The sequence below is a fragment of the Camelina sativa genome, chromosome 3 (genome assembly GCF_000633955.1).
Source record: "Camelina sativa cultivar DH55 chromosome 3, Cs, whole genome shotgun sequence".
NCBI classification, from domain to species: domain Eukaryota; kingdom Viridiplantae; phylum Streptophyta; class Magnoliopsida; order Brassicales; family Brassicaceae; genus Camelina; species Camelina sativa.
In genome coordinates this window covers 27595951-27618034 of record NC_025687.1, presented here as the reverse complement: position 1 = coordinate 27618034, position 22084 = coordinate 27595951, and the positions used below count along the sequence as shown (strand labels likewise).

General features: G+C 35.3%; 4 protein-coding genes across 6 annotated transcripts; 2 read left to right on the top strand and 2 right to left on the bottom strand.

Annotated features, from left to right (window-relative positions):
* On the bottom strand, nt 1950-4846 carry LOC104778357 (protein Brevis radix-like 3). Its single transcript, XM_010502787.2, has 6 exons — nt 4469-4846; nt 4158-4321; nt 3513-3889; nt 2870-3005; nt 2384-2697; nt 1950-2288 (listed from the first exon to the last, which is right to left on the bottom strand). Exons 2-6 carry the CDS (start codon nt 4287-4289, stop codon nt 2210-2212), a joined length of 1038 nt encoding a protein of 345 aa, XP_010501089.1. The 5' UTR covers nt 4290-4321; nt 4469-4846; the 3' UTR covers nt 1950-2209.
* On the top strand, nt 6073-10551 carry LOC104778356 (polyadenylate-binding protein-interacting protein 3-like). 3 transcript variants are annotated; one of them, XM_010502783.2, is made up of 15 exons: nt 6073-6344; nt 7065-7182; nt 7289-7444; nt 7548-7678; nt 7803-7993; nt 8192-8369; nt 8471-8686; nt 8760-8884; nt 8964-9027; nt 9129-9159; nt 9260-9492; nt 9575-9712; nt 9801-9902; nt 9995-10063; nt 10169-10551. In XM_010502783.2, exons 2-15 carry the CDS (start codon nt 7077-7079, stop codon nt 10199-10201), a joined length of 1773 nt encoding a protein of 590 aa, XP_010501085.1. In that variant the 5' UTR covers nt 6073-6344; nt 7065-7076; the 3' UTR covers nt 10202-10551. The 3 variants fall into 3 exon arrangements, with proteins under 3 accessions (XP_010501085.1, XP_010501088.1, XP_019099530.1); XM_010502786.2 differs by having other exon boundaries at nt 6077-6344; nt 8471-8668; XM_019243985.1 differs by lacking the exon at nt 6073-6344 and adding an exon at nt 6936-6984.
* Nucleotides 17795-19996, top strand: LOC104778351 (nuclear transcription factor Y subunit A-5-like). Its single transcript, XM_010502780.2, has 5 exons — nt 17795-18010; nt 18541-18837; nt 18927-19114; nt 19202-19375; nt 19464-19996. Exons 2-5 carry the CDS (start codon nt 18558-18560, stop codon nt 19755-19757), a joined length of 936 nt encoding a protein of 311 aa, XP_010501082.1. The 5' UTR covers nt 17795-18010; nt 18541-18557; the 3' UTR covers nt 19758-19996.
* Nucleotides 19951-22000, bottom strand: LOC104778352 (E3 ubiquitin-protein ligase SPL2-like). Its single transcript, XM_010502781.2, has 6 exons — nt 21560-22000; nt 21194-21292; nt 20941-21102; nt 20719-20840; nt 20412-20531; nt 19951-20327 (listed from the first exon to the last, which is right to left on the bottom strand). Exons 1-6 carry the CDS (start codon nt 21914-21916, stop codon nt 20051-20053), a joined length of 1137 nt encoding a protein of 378 aa, XP_010501083.1. The 5' UTR covers nt 21917-22000; the 3' UTR covers nt 19951-20050.

The window sequence follows — 22084 nt, the reverse complement described above, 5'->3', positions numbered from 1 at the left end:
TTTGTTCCATTAGCTGAAAGTAATATAGTCAGCACAGATATACATAGTACAGTTTATGTTTATATTAAAGAATTAAAATTTTCATCGAGTTTCACTTTTACCTATAACTCTAAGCTATGCTGATCTATAATATGTTCTCCATTTTTATTGGAAACCCACAAAAATTCTGAGTTGCAGAGTTTGCATGCATGTGCGGACTGCTGTTACAAGAAAATGACAGTTTCTCATTATATTGAGTTTGTGCATGCAGTAAAAGAGATTCCATTTTGATAACTTGAGAGACAAAATTATAACAATAAGCAATTCATAAGAAAACTTCAACAAGTTAAGGGTTTAGGGGTTCTATAATTACCAAACCAATCATAACACTTTCTACTTAATTTCTACAAAGTAAGAGAAAAATTAATAGATACGACTGTGTATAAGACTTAATTTTCCATTTTAAGCTTTGCTCCTTTTTTATTTATTTTATTTTTTTGACAAACAGCTTTGCTCCTTAAGGAGGATATAGGCTAGGGGTCAGTAGAGCATAATTTCCCATCATTATCTGCTAATTTTTAAAAACAGACTTCATATTTAAAGAGAATGTCACATAATCTGATCATAAACCCCCTAATTGATGAACTCTACTACCCTAGTCTATATACTCTATAGGCCTCTCAACCATTCTTGATGAGTAAAAAATAAGTTTATAAACACAACAAATTTTAGGATTCTCAAAAACACTTTATTTGTCAATCCTTGATTCCATAGTAATAAGTCTTATAATTGTTAGCTTTGACTCCTATGATTCCTAATACATCATTACAGAGAAGAAAACAAGTGAACGATGAAGCGAAAAGAGTATTAGTTACTCCAAATTAAATCACTTAAGGCAAGGAACTAGAAGCCCATAGAGATCAATCATTTACCAAAAGGGTAAAAAAAAAAAGAGAGAGGAAACAAATAGGCACTTGATTAAGATTCTAGACCATTTTCATAAAGTAACTCCTAAGTTTCCATAAATGTCAACAACATCATCAATTAGATTCTTCTTGGCATGTTGTCATAGTCATTAACGTTAATCAACTCATGAAGTTATACAAAAAGAAACCAAAGCAATCAATGAGTTAATCAACTCATAAACTAATTAACAACGTTTGTTTAAAGTGGCGTTCATATTCTTAGTGCAGAAGAAAGTTGGGTCAAGCTCAAGAACCAATGTTCTTTATGAAAATTCGGGAGAGTATATGAAAGAAATGTTTTGGGGATCCCAAGAAAAGCACACAAAAGAGTGACACAGAACTCAAAGAAGAACAATGACAACACAATCTTTTCTACGAAACATCACTCAAAATAACAGTAGCTCTCACCCCAAATCCCCAAAACCCTCTCATGGCTAAAATAGGAGAAAAAAGAACAGAGTATTCCAAAAGAAGCACAACACTCAAACGACCAAGCACATGCATTATAAAATTCTCTTCCTGCTTTTCCCATTTGATTTTGACTTAATAGAGACAGGACCGCATTACTTGGCCCAGAGAATTAAACTATGTTCTGCCTTCCAATATTCGATACTGAAGCAGTGTCTGTAGAACAAGAGAGGATATAGAAGCTAGAAAGAGAGAGCTATTCATAGACAACTGAGACATTTATGCATTGAATACAGGAATAAGTAGAGTTTGTTATGATTCTCTCAACAAGTAAGCATGTTAGATTTTGTTCAGAAGTTTGCTGGCTAGTTAAGATCACCTATCTGTGGTTGCTGGTAGCTAGGCATCGACTTCAACTGGAGATGGAGATGGAGCAACCTCGAGGCCAGCATTACCACCATGTCCAAACCTCATATGGTGTGCATTCGCCATTGGACCACGCTGTGGCGAGTGAAAGACACTTTAGAACTGCATATGAGACGATTGCATTAATCTTCGAATGATAAATGATAATTCATTTTCTTCCCCCCAATTTGATGATTGGAATAACTTATATTATATTCATATATTATCTCATATTTCACTTTTTTCATGTTAACAATAGAGACTTACTGAGAGACAAATTTTGTCCTATAGAATTAGGTCTCTAAAAATAAATAATATCCAACACGAAGCAAGGACCAAGGTCATTGAGAAAAAAACTAGAAAGTATTTGTTTAAGTTACAATTATAGAAAAAAAAAGTGTTTTGTTAATGTTCTTTGTCTTGTAGCTGCTCCACTTAGTAAATCTATCAAGTCACAGGTATTGCTGTTGTATCCTAGCTCTGTTCTGTTCCCACCATAACCTCGCATGTGTTTCCCCAAACTTGTCTCGGCTGCAAAATAAACCAACATTGTCCTCAATGTTGAGAAAGAGAGTGGTATGTATTTATGTAATATAGCACGTACAATAGGTTTTTGTGTTATGTACCTGAATCGAACACGTCTAAGCTCGCGATTACCATCTGGTAAAGCTCTGATAGTTATGTAGATACCAGGCTCATCTTGTTCTACCCATTCACTTTCCATGTCGCTTGCGTTACTCACTGAGACCTCCTCTGATCGATCTACTGAGCTACTTCTAGCAGAACCATCAATTGATGATGTTTCAGTCTTGGTTCCACTGATGCTAGAGAGCTTTGGTGTTGAAGCAATACCAGAAGAGCCTGGAATATTGCTGCGAGGTCGCTCTCTGTCCAGGGGTGGAGTTACAGGACTGTCCTTTGCGGACTGGATCTGCGACCCCTGGCACAACAAGGTTGTTCCAAACAATCTATTTAGGACCTAAGTACATGATTTTGATTATTGAAGCTTAAAGTTGTAACATTGTATAACCTAAAGAGAGATAAAACACATAAAGCTTTGGTTGTGATAGTCATTTAAAAAAATTGAGCGTTCAATAGTGAAATAGCATTACCTCATCTTCGGATGCAGGAGGAGTTGGAAGCGGCACACTCTGCTGATTGAACTGCTGCACATTGTATAACTCCATAACCTTCTCGAAATTCTCTGCCCACCATCTTTGAGCTTGCCATTTATTGAACATCTCACGACTGCAAGATGTAGCGATTTTAAAACATCACCATCAAGCCTTGAATCAGCCAAACTCTTATTAGCTTAGCAACAAAGGGGAACGTGTCTGACATGTAATACAAAAACTCAGCATCTGCACACCACAAACAATCTCCAAAAGCTAGATATACCAATTTTGGGGACAAACTATCCATATTTGACGACCATGACAGAAGCTTCAAGCTAGTCTCGGTAATATGGAGCCTAGTGTTTCTTAATTTCAACATAGCGTGAAAACCATTGACAGACAAAGGCTTCTTTAAGCCCAGGGTCATCTGGACTTCAATTGACTCAGCAAAAAACACAAGTAGCAACAGTTCAAGAAGTAAGACCTATCACGCTGGACAATTGTAATACTCATGGATGTGACAAGAAAACTAATCAGATCAAGAATTAAGACCTATCACGCTGTAATAATATAGCAAAAGCAGATCAATTGGTAAACACACGACATTACATTCAGTTCAATATTGGCTAGAAACAATTACCTGAACCGAATCCTCTTTAGATCATTCCCTCCCTGAGGTAATGACACAAATGTGATGAGAACACCTGGCTCCACTTGCGCGACCCATTCCTTGGCCTCGTCCTCTTCCATGAACACTATGGATTCTGTTCGGCCACTCATGGGCGTAGGTGTACCTTCTTCACTAGAAAGCCCTTTTAACCTGGACTCCATGTCCTTCCCCCAAATCTTTGGAGTTGAGCTTGCAGTCCCAGCTCTCTGGTATGCATAATGGAATCTTCCAGAATCCCAAGCAGCATCTGAATCAGCATAGTTTCGGTTCTGATTCCGGTTTGATGTCCCGGAACAGGGTTTGCAGTTTTTGTATGCCCCTGAAGCCTTTACTGCCATGTCCTTTAGCTGAAATGAAACAGTAGTCACATATGTACAAGAGTCACATGCTTTGACAAAAACTAACAGATAAGAGAGTAATTGACAATTCAGAGGAATAAATGTTTCAAGAATTAATCATAAAAACTCAAAAGAAAGAAATACAGATTAAGACTAGGAGTCAAGTCTCTACCAAACCACGAGTCTATGTCTTTTTTTAATTTGTTTTGTCATTTTCTCTTTGAACCAAACAATCCATGAAAGTGAACCAACTCGGAAAGATACAAGACTAATCTACCTGTGACGTCAGTGATTTAATCGCCTGCTTAGTCCTAGGGGTCCCAATAACTCCATCTTCTTCATCGTCTTGTTGAGTAGATCCGCCATTGTTGGTGTTAAGCTGCTTCGTGCACGCTATACACGTCAGCATCTCTTTCACACTACACGAGCCCTAAAATATTCCTGAGATCATTAACCCAGAAAAAAAATCACATTTTGAGCAAAACCCAGATCAAAACTATGAATTAAGAAAAGACTCCAAAACCCAAAATCACGATTCTTGCTCAGTGCAGATACTAAAGAGGGAAAAAAAAAAAGAAAAAGACTTACACTTGGAAGAAGGCTCCGAGATCACAGTAACGCAGCGATGAAGAGCTCAAATTGAAACCGGGTAAAATATGACCGTTACGCCAGAGACAAATTAGGGCACACAGATCTGTAGATCAAACCCATTAATTCGCATTAAACTCTCTTTATCTCTCTCTCTCTTGCTTCTTCGTCTGGTTCAAAGCGACAGAGAGAATGAGAGCAGTGTCAAAGTATCGATCTTTCTCTCTCTCTCTCTCTCACACACTGTAGAAACACAAAGCTGAAGAAGCAGAATCTGCGGATTTGGGGAAAAAGTGAAAGAGAAAAAAGCTTTGAGATTTGGGCTTTTTGAGTTCGTTGGACACTGCAAAACACGAAGAGTGTGGTCTACTGTGTTTCTTATTGATCCTCTGTGTCACATGCCCCACTCTTTTATTAATGATTTTTTTTATATAACCAAAAAGACAACAAAAATAAAAAGAAAAAAACTTGTACACAACGGGAAAATATTAATTGCACTGTTGAACTATATTTATTACCGTTAACTATATATAACATCATTCAAAATATTTGGACTATTTATGTTCTTTTTACCCTTGTTTGCTTATGATTTTAAATGTTAACAAGGTAGATTTAAAAAGATGTTAGATTGATTTACTTGCTTGCATTGTTAACTGCACTGTTGAACTATATTTAGCCTACTTTAAATCGATTAAATTTATTTTTTTAATCGTAACAGTCACGTAAATCTTATTTACATACATAATATAATGCAAAAAGATACGAGCATTTTGTGAATAATATTATCAGAGGAGAAATTAATTCCAAAATGAGCATTTTGTGAAGTTTATGAATCAGAAAAACATTTAATAAACACATAAATTTTCTCTTAACGCCAATCACATTACTCTATAAAAGACTTTGTTTTCTATAAAATTGATAAAAGGTGTGAAATGATTTGCTCTAAAGTCTAAAGACTCTAAACGATGAAACTATAATGATAGAGCGTGCAACTAAGCCTTAACGTTAAAATTTCAAAAAGCGATGATTATAATATAAATTCTTGTAGAATTGTTCCCCACCTACACCTCACAATACTTCTTACCCATCTTTTTATTCTCCTCGAAAGTTCAAGCCTTTTGATTTAATTATGAGTTTTATTAAAACTCCAAGTACAACTTCCACATCATCAGGCGCAAGACATATCATGCCTTCTCAAAAGTCAATATAAAGGTCACTTTCTGTTTAATGTAAAAATTATTCTTGTTTGAATGTGCCAATGGCCATGTACTTTAGATTTTTTTTTTTTTAAATATTTAAACACTTACAAGAAAAAATTAACTAAAATGCTGTTAAAAATATATATATATATATATACTGATTAAAATTTTCAATTAACAAAAACAAAAAATGTATATCTCTAGAATATATGCAGAAAATTTCGAGATAGTTTTTCTAAAGATATTATATTTTTTTTAACAAACAAAAAAAGATATTATCTTTTTAAAAAAAAATTCTTGTTTTTACTAAAGATATTAGTTGGTTAAAAAAGTTAATGGATCATAAGAAACGGCCCAATAACTGAATGATACGCTGTTCCGTAGCGTAGGAGATCATATACCCCTCGCGTCGACCAAACCGATCTGTTTCTGTTCGTCTTATGTTCTTCCCTGAATTTGCTCATTGCTTTAAAAAAGGATCAAATCAAAATCTCTTCTCTGGAGATTTGATTTGTTGGTGACTCCTTTACCGCGATTCTCTCCGCAACTCGCCGGTAAACCCTAACTCTGTCCGGGAAAAAACCCTAAATTCGCCGCGGTGGAAATTATCACCGTCGTCTCATCTTAGCATTGTTTTATTTTAAAGGCTGGTTTGTTGATTCCAGCTTTATTGAGAGGTAAATATTATTTTCCCAAGTCTCTCTGTTATATTTTCAGATTCTGATATTTTTTTCGCCTTCAGCTTTACTTATTCCTGAGGAACTTGTTTGAGAATTTGGTGATTTAGTTGGTTGATTAAGGGTTTCTATCTGTTGTGCTCTGTATTGGATTTGGAGCTGAGAGTAATGATTTCTTTGTTTGATGTATCAAGTCAATTTTTTTGTGTGTGTTCGTAGCAGTGAATCACGTTCAATGTAACCTTTTTAAATCTGTGTTTTTCTCATTACAGAACAGTTATGGCCTTATGGGCTTCAAATGCTTGGTTAGGGGATAGAACACCAATTTTCAAGTTTTATGCTTTTTATCCCTACAATTACTAGGGGGCAGTTTTTTTTTTTTTTTGGTTTGTTGTTGTTCCCATGGCTCAATCGGAGTTACTTTATGGTTTCTGCTCTGCACTTTATTTCTATATCTACCGCCGAACTTGCTGATCATTCACATTGCTTCTCTGTATAGTTTTTAGTTGACTAAACCCCCAGTAATATGGTTTTATTGAATTAGATTTATGTATGGACTTGACTATGACATTTAAGTTGTATCGCACTTAGAAATTTTTTAAGGAGTTTCAATGCCGGCAAGAATGCAAATTGGAGGCCAGTATGTATCCCACCCTCATAGTTCCATGAGATCGGACAAATTAAAAACATAAGTTAGTTTGTCTCTTTTTCACTCAACAGGATAAGGCAACTATGAAGCCTGGTCTTCACTCGACCTCTTCATCCAATGGATTTCCACACAGAATAGTTGAAAATGAGCCAGGGGTGAATAAGGCACATCCGTCTGTGGACAATACAGGTGTTGTATAATATGCTTATAGATATATACATGTATATTTTTATTCTGATCTAGCACCAACATCATGATGTTCTGCATTCTTTTGTTTGTTGATACATATGTATAGAGAACGGTTGGGAAGCTGGAAGTGCGGATACTCCTTCTCACGAGCTGTTATTGTATTTCACAACTTGTAAGATTGGACATCAGGTAGAAGTTCACCTTAAAAATGGATCCGTTTACAGTGGCATATTTCATGCTGCGAATGTGGAGAAGGATTTTGGTAAGGCTCTAAATGGGAACCTTGTTTGTTCCTTTTGAGATGTGATATATTATAAGCAGAGGTCACTTTTTTGGCCTCTTACAAACTGCTTTGAAACTTTCAGGAATTATTTTGAAAATGGCATGCTTGATTAAGGATTCGCGAGGAACAAAATCCCGTTCTTCGCTTGTCAGCAACCCACCTTCAAAGCTACTCATTATCCCTGCTGAAGAACTTGTGCAAGTTATAGCTAAGGTGTGTACACTTTTCTTGCAGCTGGGATTGGGTTTTTTTATGTTCATGTCAAGGCACTAGAATGTTAGAAAGACTACTTCATGTATTGACATTGTTATCCTCTTGTCATTGCTCTTTGTGTTAGGACCTTCCTGTATCCAGCGATAAGGTCTCAAATTCTGTTCCATCCGAGAAATCTTTAGAGCTGTTAACAGACTCTCTGATATCACAGTTTTATAATGTTGATGTGGAAAGAGAGCTGAAACCTTGGGTACCTGATGAAGATGTTCCAGACTGTTCAGATCTGGAGAATGTGTTTGATGATCCTTGGAAGAGGTAGTGACTGTATTCTTTAAAGTAGGATATTGTCCTTTTTTGTTTTAGGATTTCTAATTTCTGATTTAGAATCTGTTTAGTTTGAGACCTCCATCCTCAGTGGGTTAACCGGTGCTCATTTCTCATTCTTTCATCATATACACTCTCTGGGTTGAACGACACCTCTTATAACATATCTTATATGTGATGATATCATAGGGGCTGGAATCAGTTTGAGGTCAATAAGACTTTATTTGGAGTAACAAGCACTTTTGATGAGGAACTGTATACCACAAAACTTGAGAGAGGTCCTGGAACGAGGGAGCTAGAAGAGCAAGCCTTGAGGATTGCGAGAGAGATTGTGGGTGAGAATACCCAAGATCTTCATGTAGCAGAGGTGAAATGACAAAATGTTTTATGTGCCACTTGAATTTTTACGTTGCATCTTTGTACCATATCTACCTTCTAATGGTTCATGCATGCAATCATCTTACACAGGAAAGAGGGCTCCAGCTTAGTGGAAAATTTGATATTGATGAGGAAACCAAATACTCATCGGTCTGTACGCTAAATAGGTTTGATGATACATGTTACGAAGAGGAAGAAGAAGAAGACATATTGTTGGATTGCTGCAACAATTTGACTTTTGGTGACTCATCTGCCTCTGATGGCAAGAAACCTGTTTCAACTGGCAAGGTCTGTGAAGGATCATGGATATGGTTGAGTTCTTCACTGGTAGTAGTTTCTAGGAGAATCATTGGTTATATTGCCATTTTTTGTCCTTCAGGGTGACAGCCGGCAATTACGGAATAGCAAATTCATAGACCAGAGCTGGTCGAACTCAAATAAGCATACTCTCCCGCTTATGTCCCAACAGCCATCCAAAGATTTTCCTGTTGGAGGGAATATCAGGTCTTTTGTCCTTGGAATAGTTATTTTTTAAAATATTTTTTCATTAAACTATTAAGTTTCTGAAAGCTCGTTCTAACAGGAATGAGAGCCAGCTGGGTGAGCGAAGAACCAGCAAATTCCTAGGAGCTTCCCATTTTAAAAAGGTATGTTAACTCTTTCGAGCATCTACTCTTGATTGCATTTGGCATTTGCATAACCATTATGTATAACACTGTTCTGTTTGCTTCAATCTGTATGAACACAGCCATCCGAGGAATCAGTGTCTGGTCTTGAAGGTATGTGCAACTTCAGCTTATCGTATCTATCTACTTCCTTTTCATCTGAAATGTTGATACGCATTGAATTTCCAACTAAGTATTTTCATGCTACCTCAAGATATCAATGAAGATGCACCACCGTCTGTGAGGCCAAGTTTCACTGACGGAGGACTCTTTCTACTCCCAGACAGATCGAAATCTGAGAGCTCCTCTGGGTGGCCTGGAAGCTCCATCTCTAGAAATTCAGAAAACTCTGCAGCTTCCCCAGCATCAAATCGTCCAATACTATCACCATGCTCTTCGATTGGTTCTTTATCTTCAGAAAAGTCTACACTCAACCCAAATGCTAAGGTTTTTTTTCTCCTGGTGCTTAGGTTTATCATCTAACTTGTCCATAATACTCTAAAACTCTTACTAACGAAGGTCTGATCAGGAATTTAAACTGAACCCCAATGCAAAGAGTTTCAAACCATCTCCATCAGCTACTACACGTCCTCAATCTCCAGTCTCAGACGGGTCATTGTATTACCCTCCTCTTCCACCGATGCCAGGATTACATCTTCGATATGGAGTAACTTTTCTTTCTTCTTTATCTGCCCTTAATGATCAAACGCCGAAATGATGATTATTTCTGATTCAACAAAATTGAAAATTGACAGATGGGAGCAGCATTTCCTGGACAACAACAACTTCCAATGATGTATAATAATACAACACAGCTTGGTCCAAATCAGACATATTATTCTCCAAATGGTCCACAGGTTTGTTTATTGCTAGAAAAACCATGACTCAAAAATTCTTCCACCTTCTTCTCTCTATTGTAAAACTGAATCTTGGAATCAATGGCAAACAGTACCCACAACAGATGATGGTTACTCCGCAGAGACCACTCCTGTTCATGCCGCCAACGCCGTACCAACCTGTAAACTATCATCCTTCATAGTTTTTGCTTTGTCTAGTTACAAAAATAAAATAAAAACGCTCGAAAGAGTTGAGAGTTTACTGACATGTTTGCTTTTTATTGCAGGAAATGCCATATAAAGGAAGAGACTCTTATTAGCTTTTGTTCAAAACCATCATGGATGGTGGTGGCAGAAGGTCTCTCGAATAATCCTTCTGATGGAATGAGTTCCATTAATTTTATTTACTTTATTTTGATTTCAAGCACCGAATCTTTTCATTTTTATTTAATTATTTTGATTTAAAAAAAATTGATGAATGGGTATGTATGATGGTCCCTTTATGAGGATAATTTAACAAAACACATTGTGATGTGATGGTGATTTAGTTGTGTTTAGGTATAGACTAGATTTTACAACAGATTCGTGCTGATCTCATTTCTTTATTCACTTGTGTCTCCATTCAAACTTTAACGTTAATCTTTAGATGTATGACATATTCTGTGTTTGAGGTTTTTTTCTTCTATAATAAAACAGGTTAGGTAGGCAAAAAAATACCTTTTTCTTTAATTTTGTATACATTACTTAAAAAGAAAAATGAACGATTGTAGTTCAATCTTACATATACGTGTTAAGACACGGTAGGGACAAAATGGTGTGTCTATGATTGGAGTTTGAAAGCGTGATGTTTAGATTTTGGGATTATTAGATTAATGGGTTTAGTCATGTCTTGTCTTATGCTTCGTATTTTCGTATTATATTAATCAATCTTATTGCGGTGAGTTAAGTAAAGATCTAGGTTAGGGGAGATTTCGTTTGTCGTCTTTGAATACTATTAATTAATGTCTATAAAAACATTAGCACAATCAAATAATTGAGTCTTAAGAACTTCTAGATTCTGTTGATGATATTATAATAATATTTTGAGGTAACACCTGTACTGTTGTAAACTCTTTCGAAGCATGATGATAGTTACGCATTTCTTTTCTCTAAAGCAAATAATATGGTGTACGTAGCAAACACAATACTGACATAGTCACATTTTACTCCGATTAGTTTATTAAAAAGTTATTTTATTGAATTAAAGATGTTCTCTCGCCCGGAATCGATAAGACCATAAGCTCAGAATTCAACATAGTCTTAGGTATTCTGGTATTCGATCGGATTCGATTCAGATCTTCGGATTTTCGGATTTTCGAATCTATAAATATAAAATCCATTCAGATATTTTATAGAATCATGTCGGATTCGGGTTTTACCCAATCGGATTCAGATAATTTCGGGTTTACTCGAAGTCCGATAAATTTCTCACCAAACTCGTGCCTAGACTCATATCCATATGACTTTGTAGCTAATTTCTCATCAACCACAAGCCTACGCACCTTGAAGCTTTTCGAAAGCAGCAACAATTATGATAAAAAGGGTCTAGCTTTAGAAAATGAAACCGTTTTTCTCTAAATCAGCTCTCAATTTCGTATAACTCACAAGATTCCCATTGTGAGCAACACGAACAAAGCCAAATCCATAATCAGCGACAAAAGGATGAACGTTCTTGAGCATGGAAGAACCAACGGTGGAGTACCTAACATAACTGATGACGATGTCTCCTGGTCGAGTTGGGATTCGTTGAACACCTGAGAGACCAAAGGTAAGGGATTAGCTGATTAGGGATTTAAGGTTAAGAATACATACATATTATATATGTGTTTATATATATTCGGATTAGTTCGGATTGACTTCGGGTATCAGATAATACTGAACCCGATCGGGTATCTGATCTTCATAAATCCCAAATCCGATCGCGTATTATTGAACACCCTAACCCGAACTGAACTGCTTACTTTGGGTCGGGTTCGGGTTCGGGTATCAGATTCGGTTAAAATGCCCAGGGCTAATTCAACACATGCATATAGGCTGAACCATAGATCCTAGATACGCTAGCATAACTGCCACAAGGATTAATTAATGAGCGAAATCTCTTAATTTGTGTTAATACTTTGATCGATTTCAACAAAAAAAAGTGGAAAATGGAGGAACTCTTCTCCCTGAAAGAAATTAACCTTATTTTGGGAATTAAACTAAGCTTAAATGCTTCGAGGGACGGTTATTTTTGGACCTTGACAAAGTCTGGAAACTAAACTGTTAAGTCTGGATACGAATCCGCAAGAGCTATCTCTAGCCCTGTTTGCAAACTCCCTCCTTAGGGGCCTAGTGTTACGACACTCAAGCCGCAAACATGGAAGTTAAAAACATCATGAAAGCTGAATCATTTTGTGTGGTAATGTGTGACTAGGTGCTTAGCAACATACTAACGCTTATATTATCGCCATATTGGTAGAGATAAGGATTGTCCTATGTGGAGCGGAGGAGGAAACTATAAAATATGGGCGTGGTAGAGACTTTGGTGCACTTGATCAAAATCTACGGACATTCCCTTAAGTGTTGTGATCATGTAAAAGCCTATCCCTTTTACATGCAGAGTTAGATACCCTTGTTTGGGCTATGAAGTGCTTATTAGCCTTGGACTTGGATAAAATTTTTTTTTTACGAATTGTTTAGACCTCCTAAAGATGACGTATAATATCAAAGATTTGCCAACATTTTCATCAGAATTGAAGGACGTTACTCATTTTAGAGATCGATTTGCTAATTTTAGTATTAGATATATTTCTTTAGAGGATAATATTCATGCCGATAAACTTGCGAAATGTGCAAGAACACGAAGTTTTTGTTTTTTTCTCATATATGCTTATCGGTACTCTAGTTGGCTCTTTTTCGAACATACTCATCTCCAATAACTTAATATGTAGGGTATAATTGTAAAAAAAAAAAAATAACTTCCTTTATTTTACATATATTGTTAATGTTTTCTTTTTCTTTTGTCATGCTAATAATTACTACTATACAGAGTTTGTGGATTAAATGCAGAGAGATACTGCAGAAGAAACTACCAAATTAGGATTCATCGGTTTGTGTTTTTGGGGAAGCTGTGATGTGCTGTGCATCAAGAAATGTGAATAAAGAAAGAAAACTGAAAAAGGGATCTTCGCTTTGCTTGACTTGCAAAAACAATTTCATTTATTCGCTTAAATGCAATATTGATTGCGCTATAAAGAGATGTTGACAACCTTCCACTTAAACTTTTGCTTTTGTATTTAAAAATAAAAATAAAAACAGACCTTCTTACAAAAACAAAAAAGACAGATGAAAAAAACACGTTTAGATAAAAATACCTACCTTTCACTATAATATACAAAATATGTTATTCTGCACATTTGTTATGAAACAACGTAGGAGTAGAATATGATTCTTAAAACCTTTGAACCTTAGAATCCCTGTAATTTTTCTTATAAAACAAAATAAAAAATGTAACATTTCCATAAAAACTACACAAAGCAAAACATGTAGTATCACTGTTTTAAAGTTCAAGTATAGTTTTACTAACCAAATAGGCATTATAAAATAGGGTAAATTTCATAAAATAGCAACTGTTCATGTTTTTTTATTCACTTTAAGTCAAAGTGAAAAACACTTTTCATGTGTTAGCCACCTCCATAGTTCTGGACAACTAAACCCTTGAAGCAAAGAAACTAAACACTTATACTTATTAAGTCAGTTAAAATTGTTTCCCTTTGAGTGACTAAAATCTGGTTGCTACAATATAATTGTTTCAACTAAATCTGGTTGCTACAATATAATCTGGTTGTTACAATATAATTTTTTCTTTGAATATAATTGTTTCAACTAAATGACTAAAATCTGGTTGCTACAATAACCACATAAGGAAAAGAAAAAAATTATATTAGTCAGTTGCTACAATACTCATACAAAACAATTAAAAAATATTAAAAACAATTATATTATTTTGATTTCTGTTTTTTTTTTGTTTTCATATTTTCTCTCTTTTTACTTTCCTAATTATTTTTAGTTTTTAACTTTGAATTCTAATTCGTTTTTTTCTATCCTTTAAGATCCAATTTACTATATATATATATATATATATATATTTTTTTTTTGATTTCTTATTCTATTTGTTTTTTAACTTTGAATCTTATTATATTATTGAAGAAGACAATTTCATATTAGTATTACTACGTATACACTATGTTTTTATGTGCACGTACACATTTGAAATAATTGCTATGCATATAAAACCTTATTTGCAGCATGTATTTTACAAATATACCATCAAATTTTTTTCAATAATATGTTTATAAATTAAATCATCATTGTATTGAATATACCTCATGTACGCCTATCACTAAGTTATATATGGGCTATGTTCTTTTCACGATCGCTGCCACACCTCCGGCGACCAATAAATTACACTGAATTTCTCTTTTCCAGTCCCTGCTCTCTATTTTTCTTTGTTCATTTCATTTGTTGTCGCTGGTGTTGCTCGTTTTTCCAGCGAATGTTGGAAAGACTAAAGAGTGTCGTTGCGACTGCTTTTACGGTGTTGCCGGTGTACTCCCTCTAACTTGGATCTCAAGTTAATTGTATTTTTTAGTCGCTGACCGCTAATCCAGAACATCTATGTTTTAGTTACTTCTCTATTTTTTAATTACTCGTATTTTTTAGTCGTTGATTAAACTTGTGACAATACTAAGTCAGAACATCTATGTTTAAGTCAATACGATCATGTACGTAAATGTTTTAGAGTTTATTATTTATGTTTATATAAATATTGTGTACGTTTAAGTCAATATCGTGTACGTTCACGGTTTAGGGTTTAATGTTTAGGGGTTGTTGTACATATAAGTCAATACAAAGATTGTGTACGTATTTTTTGTCAAAGAGCTACGATTGTGTACGTATTTAGTCTAGGGTTTTATGTAGGCGTTGTGTATTCCATGTAGGCATTGTGTATGTAATTATTCTTATTATGAATTGTGTCTTTAGATACAATTTTAAATATTAACATAACCATGTACATACATAATATTAATTTGTATGTTTTGTGTACATACACATTTAAATAGTTTTCATTTTAATTAATTTTTGATGTAACATACTAGAAAAAAACATTTAAAAACATGTATGTACGTGAGTTAATATGGACTTGAGAGACGAGATAACGATCATGATAGGAAAAACGATTCATTAAATCTTGTGTGGGGCCAATTAGAGAGGTTAGTCAAACAATCATACACAAACATATATATATATGTACACTATTGAGTAGTGGTTATGTGACACCCTGATTTCAGAGACTTACGGAGAGGTTTAAAAGAAAATTGTAACACCCTAGTTTCAGAGACTTGCGGAGAGGTTTAAAAGAATTGATTTGGCCACCTATGTCACAAAAGTGCACTTATCTTTTTGGTCAAGGGGCCTAAGAGAACTCCAGAGTTAAGCGTGCTTGAGCTGGAGTAGTCTCAGGATGGGTGACCTTCCGGGAAGTGACTGTCGGAACTGTGCGAGTGAGGACAAAATACAGGGAAAGATCATTTGGTGATTTGTAGGGACGATAACAAGTCTTTAAAACCTCTCGGACGTAGCAAACCGGCCGTCAGATATAGATGGGCTCACGGTCCTAGTGAGAGAACGTGAGGCCTGTTAAGGAAAGTAGGCCCATGAACTGGGATTGGACATGGAGTCCACTAAGAGGTGGCAGTCGGGGCGTTACATGTTATAAGTAAAGGTTATGTATGTTAGAACAATATATATATATATATATATATATATATATATATATTTTAATTGCTAAGTCAAAATAATACTTATATTTTATATAATTTGTTTGGGTTCACTTAGTTTGAAATTGAGTTAACAATAAATTATTTGTCGACAATGAAATAAATAACAAAAAAAAGAAGATATTTATGAATATGAGCAATTCCACTTTCTGTATCATAGATTCAAAAACCCAAACCCGAATCCAATCTATAACTTAAGTTTCTGTTGTATATACATAGCATCGTAGAAATTCTAACATACATACACAACAACAAATAAAATGACACAAAATAATTGGTGTACTAAATTTCCAATTTATCACCACATAATAAATCCAAAAGACAAATGTAAGCACTTAGGGTTAATTTTACTCTTTTTTCCCAGCCATAGATGTCTTACAGAAATCATCAAGTTCTTAAACCTTTGGTGGAAACTTGATTTTCCATTGATAATTGCTAGAACAGTACATTCCTATGGTGTTGATCAACACTCTCAACTAGAAACTTGTTCACATGCGTAACATCTAGGAAGATGACATTGGTAGGTTTATTGTGCATTTAACATTCCTATAAACTCTAGTTGCATCATACAAAATATTACAATATATATATATATAGGTAATATAAAACGACAAGATATTTAACGTTTTTATTTTGCAAGACTTGGTATGAATGTGTATGTTTAAATCAATATATTCATGTACATATATGATGTATAGTTCGTTTTTAGTTGTTCTATGTACGTTTAAGTCAATAAAGTCATATAGGTACATAATTTTTTTGTGTATGTACATAATGTTTTTTGTGTTCGTCCATAAGTCTATAACAAATGAAAGGTATAATTGTAATTTCCCAGTCATCTTCAACCTAAGTTCTCTCTTTTGCTACCCTAATTTTGCTGCCGTCATTTTCAGTTTTTCATACTCCTTTGTTTTTTTTACCTTTTAATGTTTTTTACATAAAACTCATGTAAATCTAGCATATTTTGACATATTTTAAGTTTGATAACCTTATATTTCTAAGTTTTTTTGTTAATTATTAGGATGTTTAAGTCAGTTGCATAGATCTAAATATGAATGAACTTTAACACTCCGACTAGAACTCTACTCGCCCATGAACAATTTCTGGTTTCCATTTCTCTCTACTCGGCCATGAACAATTTCTGGTTTCCAATTGTTTTTTTTCACCACAAAATATCTCAACTTTTTGTTTTCTCTCTTCAATTTTTTTTTTAATTTTTTTATATATAATTAAAAAACAGCTAAAATAAAGTCATGTTACATTTGGAAGAGAAAGCAAACTAATATAGTTTGGTTATATGGACATTATTGTCCAAAAATGACCTTCTGGCTATTCTATAAAAAGTGTAATTGACTTTGTCAAACCATGAAAGAAAATGTTTTTTTAATGTGTTATGTGAAAATTTCTTTATAAAATATACCACCTTATTTTCACTCCAAAATATTTAACAGGTGGCAAGAATGGCTTCATTTCTATATTTTCAAAACTATTCATATTTTTTTTTTTCGTAACTAATATTCTTCTTCCTAACATTCTATTCATTTTAACATCACTTATTCACTTCATACATATGAAAATCAGAAAGACTCAGAGCAAAGAAAAAAAAATCACTTTATACATATATATATATATATATATAGATCCTTATCAAAATTATATACTCGTGGCATTTCTACGTTTATATTTACAATATTTTTTTTCTCTATTGTTGCCTACATATTTTCTAGAACTTTCTAATAAAACCAAACACGCTTCCTAAATTTGATAATTAAAATTGCCACATGAAGATATTTGCAATATACATATAATTTTGAAGCATAAACAATATGAATAAATAATAAAATATAAACAAAATTACCATAATTAGAAATGTCAAACTCTGCAAAAAAATTAGAAATGGAAACAAAAAATACTTCTATTAAAGGGAATTAACTATTCTTTAACTAATACTATATTGTGTGTGAAAATAAATTTGGTATTTGTTCAGAGAAAAAGAAGAAAAAAAACATATAAAAAAAAGAAGTGAAAAGGAGTCAACATTAGTCTTTTAAGCCATATCCAATACCCAATTTGCAAAGACAGAGGAAGAGAGAGAGAGAGAGAGAGAGAGAGAGAAGAAAGAAACAGCCATGTTCTGAGGAAGGAGACATGCATCATCATCATCTTCATCTTCATTATCATCATCATCATCATCAATTCACCATCATAATCTCAAGCTGATTACTTAACTTCTCTTTCTCTCCATCTCTTACCAAATCCAAAACACCAAAGGTCTCTCTCTCTCTCTCTCTCTCTCGCTCTCTCTTTCTTGTTCGCTTAATTTATTTGGTAGTGTGTTATGATTATGTTGCTCCATTTTTACTTCTGATGATGTAATTAAAAAACTAAAAAAAAAAAAAAACTCAATTTTTGAGTGATGAGAGAGAAAACTCTGTTTGGTTTCTATGTTTGGTTGGATCAGTAAGTTCTAAAGAGATTTGATTTCTTCTACTAGGTTCGCGTGAAAGATGAGCTGATTCCTTCTATTCAAAAATCCCAGAAAGTTTAAAATTTTTCAGTTTCTGTTTCTCTTCTCACTCTCTTTGTGTTTGCATGTTGTGTAAGTTCTTAGCCATGTTCAAAGTTTGAATCTTTAGAAACCCTTCAGATCATTTAGCAATCTTACTATGTGATTGAACCTGGAATCTTTGTGTTTATGATCTTTTTGGTTTCATTTTCTCTCTTGGGTTTGTTTGATTTTTGGGGATCATGGTAAAAAAAAGTTGACTTATGACTAGACTTTGTTTGGTTTGGACATTTAGCTAAAGATTTGAAGACAATGCAAGTGTTTCATCAAAGGAAAGATTCATCTTGGGGAAACTCAATGCCAACAAATTCAAACATTCAAGGATCTGAATCTTTCACCTTGACAAAAGATATGATGATGTCTACTACACAATTCCCTGGGATGAAACATTCGAGTTTGCAGCTGCAAGATCAAGATTCATCCTCAACACAATCTACGGGAGAATCAGGCGGCGGCGGCAGCGGTGGTGAAGTTGCAAGCTTTGAAGCACGTAACCGTTATGGATGCAGCACTGTTAATACACATCTCTCAGGTCAAATAAAATTAACTGATTTTTTGAACACCAATCGCATTGCCTAAAAAACGCTAATGGGTTTCTCTTCTTGTCTTTGGTTGATGCAGGGTACATCGGAAACTCGGGAAAGCCTATTGAAAGATATACCAAGTCAACTACCACCTCGTCGATGGTTTCTCAAGATTCTGTGTTTCCTCCTCCTACTTGTGGTCAAACACCTTGGTCTCTTCAATGTGCTGAAACATCACATTTCAATGGTTTCTTGCCTCATCATGAATATGCATCAACACCAACGGTACTGTTTCTGTGATGCCTTGTGCTTTCACAATTCTGAACTGATGTTGGCGCATTGATTGGTTGATTGGAAAATCTTTTTGTGCAGGTGCTGCCACATTTAGAGATGATGGGTTTGGTTTCTTCAAGAGTGCCATTGCCTCATAACATTCAAGAGAATGAACCAATATTTGTCAATGCGAAACAGTATCATGCAATCCTCCGTCGCAGGAAGCACCGTGCTAAACTCGAAGCTCAGAACAAACTCATCAAATGCCGTAAAGTATGAATCTTTTTTCACTCAGAAGACCTAAGATGATTCGATGCAATTCAGGAGTGAGTAACAAAGTTTTGTTTTCTTTTTTCTGTAGCCGTACCTACATGAGTCTCGCCATCTTCATGCTTTAAAGAGAGCTAGAGGCTCCGGTGGACGTTTCCTCAATACAAAGAAGCTTCAAGAATCATCAAACTCTCTGTGTTCTTCTCAAATGGCAAATGCACAGAATTTCTCTAAGAGCCCTCGCGGTGGTGGAAGCGGTATCGGCTCTAGTTCAATCACACCGAGCTCCAGTTTAAACCGTATCAACATGTTCCAAAACCCGCAGTTCAGATTCTCAGGTTATCCATCAACACACCATGTCTCAGCTCTCATGTCAGGGACTTGAGGCACCTGAGAAGGATCTTGCTCCGGGAGAACTCCGACTAATTCCGGCGACTGGTGATCATATATGACGGGAAGTCATCCTTGGCTACTTTTTCTTATCGGTTTCTTTACAAAAATTCTTCCTTTAAAAACTTTGCTTTCATATCCTCTGCAATCTCTCACTCTATATAGAGTGACTTGAAGAACTTTTCAAATCATTGTCAAACTATTTTGTTAAATGAAAATTTCGGATTCTTTTGAGTACAAATTGCATTACCCTATTTAGATACAATGAGAAGAAAAGATTCAGAGTCATTAGGAGTAATATACACGCATAGATCCCCTAATGCTCTGAAGACAAACTGGACACTTAAGGTTTAACTCTCGTTCAACGGTTGAAGCACATAGCCTGCAACATACTACATGTCCACAGGGAATAAACGCAGGTACTCTCCTTCTTGTCACGCAGATCACACACAATTCTCCATCTGGGATTTCCTCTGCATCCTCGGGTTCATCATCGACTATGGGTTCACTTGGTCTCTGTGGCAGCTCTCTCTGATGGTTCCGTAGTTTCCATCTATTCCAGGTCCTGAAGATAAGACAGTTAAACAGATTTGGTATCAAAACATTGCCCAGATCTATAACTATATTTGATCTCACACAACTCCAGTACCTGACAGCAGCATAGCTAAGGATGCCAACAGAGACGATGCCCAAGATAACACTGCCTAAGAATATTAAGCCGGTCTGATCCATAAGTTCCTCTATCATCTGGTCCTTGGTCATCTCTGATCTGCAAAGATTATTCAATAAGATTTATATATGAACAGCAATAGATCCATTTTGCAACAATGGACTAAGTATTGTCAAATGATCAGTTGAGAAAACAAAAAGAAGAAGATGATGTATTCATTTGAGCTAGCTAGCAGGCAGATATATAATTTCAATATTTCATCATTGGCGAGAAAAAAGTATCTTACAAGAAATAAGGAAGATCTTGGCACGATTTGATTTCAGGAACTCCATTCTTAAAACTGCAGATGCCAACAGCTGTTATATCTTTCCCAGGTGGTAAAATCTTCTCCACATCAAGCAGACCGACCTTGAAAGAGAAAGAATTACAAAAGTTAGGAAGGAAGTAGCCAAGAACAAGTAACCATAGGTTCTCAAAACCAGAGCTTTCTTTACAAAAAAATACTCACAGGATACTCGGGGAACAGAAAGGCTTGAAGAAACGAAGTATTAATAGGCTGCAAACGATTATACACAGTGGTAAGCGGAAGAGGTTGCCTTGAACCATCCATATTAACAAGGAGATAACTAGACTGCGATTGTTGATCATTTCCTACAATGACAAATGGGACCTGCACAAAGCAAACGATTTTAGTCATGGATAGAGCCAAAGTTGAAACCTCTGAAAGCTGCTAAAGAGTGAAGAAGGCAAACAAAATTTACCTTTCTCATAAAATCAACTCCTTGCTTGGGCATAGACCTCTCCAACATAAACCGGTAACCAGTCGAGTGGAACAATCTCTTCCATCCACTATACACATACTGTAAACAAAAATGATAGACATTAGAAAAGGATTCAACTTGTCCCCAAAACATATATTTCCCTTCTGAGATGATCACAGCAACACCAAATCACATAATCTTGATGGTAACTTAACCAATCACTATGTAAAATCTAATCATGAACCAAATCATCCAAAGTTAAGCCTTTTGAGAGAAACATAAAACAAAATTAGGTCAAATGCAATTTGTATGCAGCAAAATTCACAAAACTGTTTCAAATAAATTGGTGTGTTTAAGTAAGTGTACCGTTTGCGTTCTCTGGATAATAAGAGCTTTATCTCCAGTCTCCGACGAGATTAACACGTTGTCGTCACCGGTAATCTTCGGTCTGACGAATCCACGAACCACAACGAGCCGCTGATCAGGGCTGGTCCCGTGCTCGTTAGTCTCAGATTTGTCTTCAGACGCCGGAAGAAGTGATCGGAGGTCAGCGACGGAGACTTCGGGTGCATCGTTGATCTTGTTCAAGGCGGCGTTGGTAGATGCACACTTGATAGCAGAACCGACGGCGCTGATAGCTAAAGTTAGTCCGAGGACTGCGCCGTCGAAGGAGAGAGCGAGGTCAAGCAATAGATTGAGAATGGCACGCTCCGGCGAGGACATAATGGTAATTTTACCAAATTTCCACGCAGACACGCACAACGGGACGAGTGAAGACTAAATTAAAGATAGAATCATACAACGGTATTAAAGATAGATTCATACGACGGTAATTTGGGTCTTTAATGGGCCTATGCACGAGTTAACTGCAAAAGACTAAATTACCCCCAT